The sequence below is a fragment of the Salmo salar genome, unplaced genomic scaffold (assembly GCF_905237065.1).
Source record: "Salmo salar unplaced genomic scaffold, Ssal_v3.1, whole genome shotgun sequence".
Taxonomy (NCBI): Eukaryota; Metazoa; Chordata; class Actinopteri; order Salmoniformes; family Salmonidae; genus Salmo; species Salmo salar.
In genome coordinates, this window is record NW_025549500.1 from 20785 (window position 1) to 33844 (window position 13060).

The 13060-nt window shown below is 43.7% G+C and overlaps 1 protein-coding gene across 5 annotated transcripts in view; it reads right to left on the bottom strand.

Annotated features, from left to right (window-relative positions):
* Positions 1–598: 598 nt before the first annotated feature.
* LOC106590934 (uncharacterized) overlaps positions 599–13060 on the bottom strand; it is a 30874-nt gene continuing 18412 nt past the window's right edge. The window contains exons 4-24 of one of the 5 annotated variants that reach the window (XM_045713387.1): positions 12762–12974; positions 12181–12522; positions 11860–12078; positions 11364–11723; positions 11037–11252; positions 10456–10797; positions 10135–10353; positions 8172–8531; positions 7845–8060; positions 7263–7604; positions 6942–7160; positions 6437–6802; positions 6110–6325; positions 5528–5869; positions 5208–5426; positions 2570–2833; positions 2180–2270; positions 1972–2011; positions 1605–1658; positions 1335–1427; positions 603–1139 (exon numbers count right to left, since the gene is read on the bottom strand). In XM_045713387.1, the coding sequence (XP_045569343.1) occupies positions 1116–1139; positions 1335–1427; positions 1605–1658; positions 1972–2011; positions 2180–2270; positions 2570–2833; positions 5208–5426; positions 5528–5869; positions 6110–6325; positions 6437–6802; positions 6942–7160; positions 7263–7604; positions 7845–8060; positions 8172–8531; positions 10135–10353; positions 10456–10797; positions 11037–11252; positions 11364–11723; positions 11860–12078; positions 12181–12522; positions 12762–12974 (4757 nt within the window). In that variant the 3' untranslated portion in view covers positions 603–1115. Of the gene's footprint in view, positions 1140–1334; positions 1428–1604; positions 1659–1971; positions 2012–2179; positions 2271–2569; positions 2834–5207; positions 5427–5527; positions 5870–6109; positions 6326–6436; positions 6803–6941; positions 7161–7262; positions 7605–7844; positions 8061–8171; positions 8532–10134; positions 10354–10455; positions 10798–11036; positions 11253–11363; positions 11724–11859; positions 12079–12180; positions 12523–12761; positions 12975–13060 lie in introns of all 5 variants that reach the window. The other 4 variants (XM_045713388.1, XM_045713389.1, XM_045713392.1 and 1 more) reach the window with 4 other exon arrangements.

Genomic DNA, 13060 nt, shown 5'->3' on the forward strand with positions numbered 1-13060 from the left:
GCAACTGCACATGGGGGCAAAGATCGTACTTTTTGAAGAAATGTCCTCTGGTCTGATTACACAAACATAGAAATGTTTGGCCATAATGACCATCGTTATGTTTGGATGAAAAAGGGGGAGGCTTGCAAGCCAAAGAACACCATCACAACCGTGAAGCACGGGGGTGGCAGCATCATGTTATGGGGGTGCCTTGCTGCAGGAGGGTCTGGTGCACTTCACAATATAGATGGCATCATGAGGAGGAAAATTATGTGAATATATTGAAGCAACATCTCAAGACATTAGTCAGGAAGTTAAAGCTTGATCGCAAATGGGCCTTCAAATGGACAATGACCCCAAGCATACTTCCAAAGTTCTTGCAAAATGGCTTAAGGACAACAAAGTCAAGGTATTGGAGTGGCCATCACAAAGCCCTGACCTCAACCCTATAGAACATTTGTGGGCAGAACTGAAAAAGCGTGTGTGAGCAAGGAGGCCTACAATCCTGACTCAGTTACACCAGCTCTGTCAGGAGGAATGGGCCAAAATTCACCCAACTTATTGTGGGAAGCTTGTGGAAGGCTTCCCGAAACATTTGACCCAAGTTAAACAATTTAAAGACAATGCTACCAGATACTAATTGAGTGTATGTAAACTTCCGACCCACTGGGAATGTGATGAAAGAAATAAAAGCTGAAATAAATCAATCTCTCTACTATTATTCTGACATTTCACATTCTTAAAATAAAGTGGTGATCCTAACTGACCTAAAACAGGGAATATTTACTAGGATTAAATGTCAGGAATTGTGAAAAACTGAGTTTAAATGTATTTGGCTATGGTGTATGTAAACTTCCGACTTCAACTGTAGTAAACAGATTGGTACACATGTAAGGTAAGCCATTTATATAATCAAAAATATGAAAATGGAAAAATCCCATAGAAAAAAAGCAGAAGCATAACCCATCCCATTTATCATTAATATACATGCTTATCATAAATTCCAGCATTAACTCAAAAGCTAAAGTTCATGGTCTGGAAAACATAATAGATATGATAGCAAGAGAATAGAGGAGTGAGGCCTAGCTTTAGCTTGGAACTGTAGCTCTTCAGTCCAGGTCCTGTGGGGATTGTCTTCAGTGGTAGAGTCCCCTCACATTCTGAAAGAAGACATTCTGATTTAGCATTCCTTCTTTGGACACACACACACACACACACACACACACACACACACACACACACACACACACACACACACACACACACACACACACACACACACACACACACACACAGACACACACACACACACACACACACACACAAACAGTCAAAATGAACTATAAGAGACTTACTGCCAGAGTGTCATACTCTGGTGACCTGGTCTTCATGTTCAGAGGTGTGTACATGTCACTGTTGGGGTCACTGTTAGGGTCAGGATGGACACTCTGTGGACAGAAAGAGAGAGAGCATGAGAGAGAAAGATAGAGAGGGGGAGAGGGAGGGAGAGAGGAAATGCATGAGTTCTTTGAGACAGCAGTCTTTCCATAATTTTCTCTCTACACATCCATGTGTAAAACACAAACACATTCACAAACAATCAAAATGAATTATATGAGACTTACTGCCAGAGTGTCGTAGTCAGGGGACGTGTCACTGTTACAGTCAGGACGGACACTCTGTGTAGAGAGAGAGAGAGAGAGGTAACAATAAAAATAGTATGAAAGAGACTGTCGTGACACGGTAAATTAATTCCGGCAGATGTGAAGGTGGAGGTGTAACTCAGGGTTTCCCAAACTCGGGGTTGGGTCCCCTCTGGGTGCACGTTTTGCCCTAACACTACACAGTTTAATCAAATAATCAAAGCTTGATGATGAGTTGGTTTATTGAATCAGCTGTGTAGGGCTAGGGCAAAAAACAAAACGTGCACCCAAAAGAGAGGGGGGCCACAGGACCGATTTTGGGAAAGCCTGGTGTAACTGATGGAATAACCTGTGTGTCTGCTGTGGCATCACTTCCACCTGTGGGTCTCCTGTAATGAGGAACAGAGTGATTTCTGCTGTCTACTGACCTCTAGTGGAAGTTGACATGTCACAAATACAATTTTGAACATTAATTCATTAAAAATTAACAAACGAATGAAAGGAGTAAATAACAAATCAGAGTGCTAACAATCATAAAAATATGCATTTTAAGTCACCTGAAACACATGAGTCCAGAGAGACAGAGGATGAGAACCAGAACAACCACTATGATTCCTACAGCTGCAGTCATAACTGAGGTCTGTTTCACTATAATAGAATATAGATTTACATTTACATTTACGTCATTTAGCAGACACTTATCCAGAGTGACTTACAAATTGGTGCATTCACCTTAGATGACATGAGTGCATATTATTATAAACTGAAAATGAATATACGGCAATACAGGACATTAATGCAATACAATACTTGTATATATAAGCCTTTAAGCATGTATGTATAGTTGTAAACAAACATGTAACAAGGCAAACTAGAAGAAGATTACCTTAAAACATAATTCTTATTGAACATCATTTTGTTTTGAAGTATTGAAGATGTAACTTTACCTGCTACAATGATCATCAGAGCTGTAGAGTTCATAGATGCTATTGTATTCTCAGCCTCACAGTAATAATCTCCTCTGTCCTCAGAGATGATGTTAGTGATGCTGTAACTCTGTCCTGATGCTTTTGGTGAGGCTACATTCTTCTTGTACCAGGTGTATTTGTCCACAGGTGGGTTGGCATCACTGCTGCAGGTCAGTGTCACTGAACTGCCCTCCACTATTTCACCAGAGGGACTGACTGACACTGAGGTGTTCTTTGGAGCATCTAGTAAAGCAGAATTTGTCAGAGGGTTAGGACTATAGTATACTACCTCAAATGACGTCATGTGTAAAATAAATTATATCTAAAGTCAGAGGACTATCTAAAACTATCACTTACAAAAACATGAACAAGCATACATTTGGAGATACTTTAGGACCGGAGTGTCTACTAAACTTTTCTTCAAGTGTTTGAGGTACTGAACATTCTAACTATAGACATGCATACATCTATGACATTGTCACATCCTGACCAGCAGAGGGAGTAATTGTATTCGTTTTGGTCAGGGCGTGGCAGAGGGTTTGTGTTGTGTATGCATTTCTATGTTCTGTCTAGTTTAGTTTTTCTATGTTTAGGATTGGGTGTTGGACTCTCAATTGGAGGCAGGTGTTTCTAGTTGCCTCTGATTGAGAGTCCTATATAGAGGTGTGTGTTTGGTTAGTTTTTTTGTGGGTAGTTGATTTTGCACTGCTGTATGTAAGTACCTAGCCTGTAAAACTGTCGGTCTGTCGTTCTCTTTTGTTTATTGTTTTTTCGTGTTCACGTGTATGGAATAAATTATGAGCACGCAACCCGCTGTGCCTTGGTCTTCTTTCCAGTACGACAACTGTGACAGAACTACCCACCATACCAGGAACAAGCAGCGGAGGATATCTGGCGAGGACCGGGGAACACGGATGGTAAGGGAACCCGAGAGGCAGCCCCAATAATTTTTTTGGGGGTGGCACAAGAGCAGTTTGGCGGGGCGAGGATGGAGCCCCAGGCCAGCTCCCCGCACTAGCCCTGAGGTGCATCAGCCCAGTCTGACTCGGCCTGTTCCCGCTCCCCGCACTAGCCCTAAGGTGCGTGTGCCCAGACTGGCACATCCTGTACCAGCCCCATGCATCAGGCATCTAGTGCGTCAGCCCAGCCTCGCCAGTCTGGTGCCGCCAGAGCCGCCCGCCAGTCAGGCATCGCCAGAGCCGCCCGCCAGTCAGGAGCATCCAGAGCCGCCCGCCAGTCAGGAGCAGCCAGAGCCACCCGCCAGTCAGGAGCCGTCAGAGCCGCCCGCCAGTCAGGAGCCGCCAGAGCCGCCCACTTGCCAGGAGCTGCCAGAGCGGCCCGTCTGTCTGGAGCTGCCAGAGCCGCCCGCTAGTCAGGAGCTGCCAGAACCGCCCGCTAGTCAGGAGCTGCCAGAGCCGCCCGCTAGTCAGGAGCTGCCAGATCCGCCCGCTAGTCAGGAGCTGCCAGATCCGCCCGCTAGTCAGGAGCTGCCAGAGCCGCCCGCTAGTCAGGAGCTGCAAGAGCCGCCCGCCTGTCAGGAGCTGCCAGAGCGGCCCGTCTGTCCGGAGCTGCCAGAGCCGCCCGCTAGTCAGGAGCTGCCAGAGCCGCCCGCTAGTCAGGAGCTGCCAGAGCCACCCGCTAGTCAGGAGCTGCCAGAGCCGCCCGCTAGTCAGGAGCTGCCAGAGCCGCCCGCTAGTCAGGAGCTGCCAGAGCCGCCCGCTAGTCAGGAGCTGCCAGAGCCGCCCGCTAGTCAGGAGCTGCCAGAGCCGCCCGCCTGTCAGGAGCTGCCAGAGCGGCCCGTCTGCCCGGAGCTGCCAGAGCGGCCCGTCTGCCCGGAGCTGCCAGAGCGGCCCGTCTGCCCGGATCTGCCAGAGCGGCCCGCCGTGTCGGATCTGCCAGAGCGGCCCTCCGTGCCGGATCTGCCAGAGCGGCCCTCCGTGCCGGATCTGCCAGAGTGGCCCTCCGTGCCGGATCTGCCAGAGGGGCCCGCCGTGCCGGATCTGCCAGAGTGGCCCGCCATCCGGGAGCAGCAAGGGACACCCGCCAGCCGGAAAAGAGATTGTGGAGCGATGGAATTCACACTTCTCTGCTTTCACAAACAACTGGTTCTTCAGGAAGTGTTGGAGGACTTGTCGAACATGTTCTTGAGCAGAATGGGAGAAAACAAAGGATGTTGATGAGGTAGAAGAACAAACCGATTCAACATGTCATGGAGCACATCGTTAACCAGGGCCTGGAACAGTCCAAACAGCATGACCAGGTACTCATAGTGTCCGTTAGCTGTGTCTTCCACACGGTTTCTTCGCATATCTGAACTAGGTGGTAGACGTTCCTGAGGTCCAACTTAGAAAAAAAGGATACCCCTGGAGATGTTCAAAAGCCGAGGACAAAAGTGGTAGAGGGTAATGATTCTTAACTGTGATTTCATTGAGTCCAAGGTAGTCAATACATGGACGCAGGGTCTTGTCCTTCTTTTACACAAAGATGAACCCTGCGCTAGCAGGGGAGGCAGAAGGACGGATTCTCCCAGCAGCCAGAGAGTCCTCAATGTACTCCTCCATGGCCTTGGACGCAAGCGTCCCACCTAGCCCATAGAGGTTGATAAATAAACACTCACAAACTGCAGGAGAGTGGAGCTCCTCATGTCCTTTTACACCACAGGAGTAGCTGTTTTCATGGTTACTGGAGGCTGAGTATTTGTACTGGGGGGAGGTGCTCTCATCTAGAAGTTGTCCGTTCTTGAACCAGATGTAGGTGGGGTTGTCAGTCAGAGTACAGGTGGTGATACAGGTCAGTGTCTTATCCTGATGTCCACCAGTCACCTTCACCTGAAAACCTGAATGAAAGGAGAGCAAAAATAGAGTACATGGTTCAGAATTGGTGTTAATTATTAACGCGTGACTCTTCAAAACTTTATAATGTGCTATGCAGTGTTACCTGTGACAGTCAGAGTTGTTCCAGGGAAGTTGTACCCCCATCTTGCCTCATTAGTTGTAAATCTGAACTTGTACTCAGTTGAGTCACTCTCTCTCAGGTCTGTGATTCTCAGGGTGGAGTCCTTTTCTCTTTGTCGATGGTATTCCACACGACTTGTATACTCTGAGACCTGGCGCAGGTCTTTAGTTACACCAGACTCCCATTTGTTGAACCAGGATACTTCTGTGATGTTATGCCAACTGGGATGTGTGTAAAAGCATGATATGTCCACTGTTGACCCTTTCAAAGCGCAGATACTCTGATGGGTGTAAGTCACATTCAAACAGTTCTCACCCCGAACACCTGAAACAAAATGTAACTGATGAATTCCTGAAACGATAATTAGACTAAGTGTTTTAGATGTATTAGACAGTTTCATTTTTGAATAATATATATTTTTTTGACATACATGTCCTGTACATACATCTATAAAACTGTTTATCATTCCAATGTATATTGTTAAGAATATTGATAGAGAAAGTAATACCATTCTTATTTGTTCTATATGATACTACATAAAATACTAGTTTCATTCATACTCACACACTGCAGGAGAGTGGTGATCCTCATGGCCTTCTACAGCACAGGAGTAACTGTCTGAATAATAACTATTGACAGAGTACTGCTGGGAAGTGGGCTCATCTAGACGTTGTCCGTTCTTGTACCAGATGAAGGTGGGGTTGTCAGTCAGAGTACAGGTGGTGCTACAGGTCAGTGTCTTCTGTCCCTCTGCAGCAGGAGTCACCTTCACCTCCAGACCTGAAACAATATGTATAAAACCACATACGCCTCTGTGTTAACAGGATGGTTCATTTATTTTCTCCTGTAATTCAATATGATATACAGTTGTATCAAAAACTGCAGTATTACCTGTGACAGACAGAGTTGTTCCTGGGAAACTATGACCCCATTCAAAGTTGTATGTTTTAAAAGTGAAGCGATACTCAGCTGAGTCCTCCTCTCTCAGGTCTGTGATTCTCAGGGTGAAGGGACCTTTGTATGTTCCACTCTCTCTTCCAGCGTACTCCACACGACCTGCATACCCTGGGTTTCTGGTTAGGTCCTCAGGTGTCAACTTATTAGTCCAACTAGCACTCTGTTTAGGACTAAACCAAAGTGATGATGTGACTGTATCATAACCAACATAAGTACAGGATATGTCCACTGTTGACCCCTTCAAGACACAGATTCTCCTCTTGGTGTAAGTCACTCTTTTGCAGCTCTGACCCTGAACACCTGAATCACAGTGACATAACAAGAGGTCAACTGGATTGTATTCTCAGTTCTTTCTAGAAATGCTAAAAGTTCTCAAATGACAAAGTGAAACCAACACACACACAGTTTAAACAGTATTGTTAATTAAAGAAACACTCACACACTGCAGGAGAGTGGAGATCCTCATGGCCTTTTACAGCACAGGAGTAACTGTCTTCATAGTTACTGTAGACTGGGTCTTTGTACTGGGGGGAGGTGCTCTCATCTAGATGTTGTCCGTTCTTGTACCAGATGTAGGTGGGGTTGTCAGTCAGAGTACAGGTGGTGATACAGGTCAGTGTCTTATCCTGATTTCCACCAGTCACCTTCACCTGAAAACCTGAACGAAAAGAGAGCAAAAATAGAGTACATGGTTCAGAACTGGTGTTAATTATTAACTTCGTGACTCTTCAAAACTTTATAATGTGCTATGCAGTGTTACCTGTGACAGTCAGAGTTGTTCCAGGGAAGCTGTACCCCCATCTTGCCTCATTAGTTGTAAATCTGAACTTGTACTCAGTTGAGTCACTGTCTCTCAGGTCTGTGATTCTCAGGGTGGAGTACTTTTCTGTTTGTTGATGGTATTCCACACGACTTGTATACTCTGAGTCCTGGCTCAGGTCTTTAGTTACACCAGACTCCCATTTGTTGAACCAGGATACTTCTGTGACGTTATGCCAACTGGGATGTGTGTAAAAGCATGATATGTCCACTGTTGACCCTTTCAAAGCGCAGATACTCTGATGGGTGTAAGTCACATTGAAACAGCTCTCACCCCGAATACCTGAAACAAAATGTAGTTGATCAATTCATGAAACAATAATTAGACTAAGTGTTTTAGATGTATTAGACAGTTTCATTTTTGAATAATATATATTTTTTGACATACATGTACTGTACATACATCTATAAAACGGTTTATCATTCCAATGTATATTGTTAAGAATATTGATAGAGAAAGTAATACCATTCTTATTTGTTCTATATGATACTACATAAAATACTAGATTTCATTCATACTCACACACTGCAGGAGAGTGGTGATCCTCATGGCCTTCTACAGCACAGGAGTAACTGTCTGAATAATAACTATTGACAGAGTACTGCTGGGAAGTGGGCTCATCTAGATGTTGTCCGTTCTTGTACCAGATGTAGGTGGGGTTGTCAGTCAGAGTACAGGTGGTGCTACAGGTCAGTGTCTTCTGTCCCTCTGCAGCAGGAGTCACCTTCACCTGCAGACCTGAAACAATATGTATAAAACCACATACACCTCTGTGTTAACAGGATGGTTCATTTATTTTCTCCTGTAATTCAATATGATATACAGTTGTATCAAACACTGCAGTATTACCTGTGACAGACAGAGTTGTTCCTGGGAAACTATGACCCCATTCAAAGTTGTATGTTTTAAAAGTGAAGCGATACTCAGCTGAGTCCTCCTCTCCCAGATCTGTGATTCTCAGGGTGAAGGGACTTTTGTATGTTCCACTCTCTCTTCCAGCGTACTCCACACGACCTGCATACCCTGGGTCTCTGGTTAGGTCCTCAGGTGTCAACTTATTAGTCCAACTAGCATTCCGTTTAGGACTAAACCAAAGTGATGATGTGACATAACCAACATAAGTACAGGATATGTCCACTGTTGACCCCTTCAAGACACAGATTCTCCTCTTGGTGTAAGTCACTCTTTTGCAGCTCTGACCTTGAACACCTGAAACACAGTGACATAACCTGTTAGGGCTAGGGGGCAGTATTGACACGGCTGGATAAAAAACGTACCCGATTTAATCTGGTTACCACTCCTACCCAGTAACTAGAATATGCATATACTTATTACATATGGATAGAAAACACCCTAAAGTTTCTAAAACTGTTTGAATGGTGTCTGTGAGTATAACAGAACTCAAATGGCAGGTCAAAACCTGAGAGATTCCTTTACAGGAAGTGGCCTGTCTGACCATTTCTGGAACTTCTTTGCCATCTCTATCTTTTACTAAGGATCTCTGCTCTAACGTGACACTTCCAACGTCGTCCATAGGCGCTCAGAGCCCGGGAAAAACCTGAATGTCGTCATCCCAGCCCCAGGCTGAAACACATTATCGCCTTTCTCAAGTGGCCGATCAAGGGACTCTGGGCTTAGGCGCGTGACCTGACCGCCCCCGTCTTTGTGATTTTTTCCTCTGTTTGCCGAAAAGGAGATTCCCGGTCGGAATATTATCGCTTTTCTACGAGAAAAATGGCATAAAAATTGATTTTAAACAGCGGTTGACATGCTTCGAAGTACGGTAATGGAATATTTAGAATTTTTTTGTCACGAATTGCGCCATGCGCGCGACCCTTCTTTACCATTTCGGACAGTGTCTGGAACACACGAACAAAACGCCGCTATTCGGATATAACGATGGATTATTTTGGACCAAACCAACATTTGTTATTGAAGTAGCAGTCCTGGGAGTGCATTCTGACGAAGACAACAAAAGGTAATCAAACTTTTATAATAGTAAATATGATTATGGTGAGTGCTAAACTTGCCGGGTGTCTAAATAGCTAGCCCGTGATGCCTGGGCTATGTACTTAGATTATTGCAAAATGTGCTTTCACCAAAAAGCTATTTTAAAATCGGACATATCGAAAGTGCATAGAGGAGGTCTGTATCTATAATTCTTAAAATAATTGTTATGCTTTTTGTGAACGTTTATCGTGAGTAATTTAGTAAAATGTTAGCGAATTCCCCGGAAGTTTGCGGGGGGTATGCTAGTTCTGAACGTCACATGCTAATGTAAAAAGCTGTTTTTTGATATAAATATGAACTTGATTGAACAAAACATGCATGTATTGTATAACATAATGTCCTAGGGTTGTCATCTGATGAAGATCATCAAAGGTTAGTGTTGCATTTAGCTGTCTTCTGGGTTTTTGTGACATTATATGCTAGCTTGAAAAATGGGTGTCTGATTATTTCTGGCTTGGTACTCTGCTGACATAATCTAATGTTTTGTTTTCGTTGCAAAGCCTTTTTGAAATCGGACAGTGTGGTTAGATTAACGAGAGTCTTGTCTTTAAATAGCTGTAAAATAGTCATATGTTTGAGAAATTGAAGTAATAGGATTTTTAAGGTTTTGAAAATCGCGCCACAGGCTTCAAGTGGCTGTTACGTAGGTGGGACGAATTCGTCCCGCCTAGCCCATAGAGGATAACAAGAGGTCAACTGGATTGTATTCTCAGTTCTTTCTAGAAAGGCTAACAGTTGTAATATTACATAGTGAAACCAAAACACACAGAGGTTGTACATTGTTAATTAAAGAAACACTCACACACTGCAGGAGAGTGGAGATCCTCATGGCCTTTTACAGCACAGGAGTAACTGTCTTCGTAGTTACTGGAGACTGGGTCTTTGTACTGGGGTGAGGTGCTCTCATCTAGATGTTGTCCATTCTTGTACCAGATGTAGGTGGGGTTGTCAGTCAGAGTACAGGTGGTGATACAGGTCAGGGTCTTGTTCTGATGTCCACCAGTCACCTTCACCTGAAGACCTGGATGAAAGGAGAGCAAAAAAAGACTACATGGTTCAGAATTGGTGTTAATTATTAACTTCGTGACTCTTCAAAACTTTATAATGTGCTATGCAGTGTTACCTGTGACAGTCAGAGTTGTTCCAGGGAAGCTGTACCCCCATCTTGCCTCATTAGTTGTAAATCTGAACTTGTACTCAGTTGAGTCACTCACTCTCAGGTCTGTGATTCTCATGGTGGAGTCCTTTTCTGTTTGTCGATGGTATTCCACACGACTTGTATACTCTGAGTCCTGGCTCAGGTCTTTAGTTACACCAGACTCCCATTTGTTGAACCAGGATACTTCTGTGACGTTATGCCAACTGGGATGTGTGTAAAAGCATGATATGTCCACTGTTGACCCTTTCAAAGCGCAGATACTCTGATGGGTGTAAGTCACATTCATACAGCTCTCACCCCGAACACCTGAAACAAAATGTAGTTGATCAATTCCTGAAACGATAATTAGACTAAGTGTTTTAGATGTATTAGACAGTTTCATTTTTGAATAATATATATTTTTTGACATACATGTACTGTACATACATCTATAAAACTGTTTATCATTCCAATGTATATTGTTAAGAATATTGATAGAGAAAGTAATACCATTCTTATTGGTTCTATATGATACTACATAAAATACTAGTTTCATTCATACTCACACACTGCAGGAGAGTGGTGATCCTCATGGCCTTCTACAGCACAGGAGTAACTGTCTGAATAATAACTATTGACAGAGTACTGCTGGGAAGTGGGCTCATCTAGACGTTGTCCGTTCTTGTACCAGATGAAGGTGGGGTTGTCAGTCAGAGTACAGGTGGTGATACAGGTCAGTGTCTTCTGTCCCTCTGCAGCAGGAGTCACCTTCACCTGCAGACCTGAAACAATATGTATAATACCACATACACCTCTGTGTTAACAGGATAGTTCATTTATTTTCTCCTGTAATTCAATATGATATACAGTTGTATCATACAGTGTAGTATTACCTGTGACAGACAGAGTTGTTCCTGGGAAACTATGACCCCATTCAAAGTTGTATGTTTTAAAAGTGAAGCGATACTCAGCTGAGTCCTCCTCTCTCAGATCTGTGATTCTCAGGGTGAAGGGACCTTTGTATGTTCCACTCTCTCTTCCAGCGTACTCCACACGACCTGCATACCCTGGGTTTCTGGTTAGGTCCTCAGGTGTCAACTTATTTATCCAACTAGCACTCCGTTTAGGACTAAACCAAAGTGATGATGTGACATAACCAACATAAGTACAGGATATGTCCACTGTTGACCCCTTCAAGACACAGATTCTCCTCTTGGTGTAAGTCACTCTTTTGCAGATCTGACCCTGAACACCTGAAACACAGTGACATAACAAGAGGTCAACTGGATTGTATTCTCAGTTCTTTCTAGAAATGCTAACAGTTCTAATATTACATAGTGAAACCAAAACACACAGAGGTTGTACATTGTTAATTAAAGAAACACTCACACACTGCAGGAGAGTGGAGATCCTCATGGCCTTTTACAGCACAGGAGTAACTGTCTACATAGTTACTGTAGACTGGGTCTTTGTACTGGGGGGAGGTGCTCTCATCTAGATGTTGTCCGTTCTTGTACCAGATGTAGGTGGGGTTGTCAGTCAGAGTACAGGTGGTGATACAGGTCAGTGTCTTGTTCTGATGTCCACCAGTCACTTTCACCTGAAGACCTGGATGAAAGGAGAGCAAAAAAAGAGTACATGGTTCATAATTGGTGTTAATTATTAACGTTGTGACTCTTCAAAACTTTATAATGTGCTATTCAGTGTTACCTGTGACAGTCAGAGTTGTTCCAGGGAAGCTGTACCCCCATCTTGCCTCATTAGTTGTAAATCTGAACTTGTACTCAGTTGAGTCACTCACTCTCAGGTCTGTGATTCTCAGGGTGGAGTCCTTTTCTGTTTGTCGATGGTATTCCACACGACTTGTATACTCTGAGTCCTGGCTCAGGTCTTTAGTTACACCAGACTCCCATTTGCTGAACCAGGATACCTCTGTGACGTTATGCCAACTGGGATGTGTGTAAAAGCATGATATGTCCACTGTTGACCCTTTCAAAGCGCAGATACTCTGATGGGTGTAAGTCACATTGAAACAGCTCTCACCCCGAACACCTGAAACAAAATGTAGTTGATCAATTCATGAAACAATAATTAGACTAAGTGTTTTAGATGTATTAGACAGTTTCATTTTTGAATCATATATATTTTTTGACATAAATGTACTGTACATACATCTATAAAACTGTTTATCATTCCAATGTATATTGTTAAGAATATTGATAGAGAAAGTAATACCATTCTTATTGGTTCTATATGATACTACATAAAATACTAGTTTCATTCATACTCACACACTGCAGGAGAGTGGTGATCCTCATGGCCTTCTACAGCACAGGAGTAACTGTCTGAATAATAACTATTGACAGAGTACTGCTGGGAAGTGGGCTCATCTAGACGTTGTCCGTTCTTGTACCAGATGAAGGTGGGGTTGTCAGTCAGAGTACAGGTGGTGATACAGGTCAGTGTCTTATCCTGGTGTCCACCAGTCACCTTCACCTGAAGATCTGGAGAAAAAACAATATCACTGTAAATCCCTTTATCACTGACTTATCACTCTAATACAAAGATGGAAGAAATACTATGTTATACA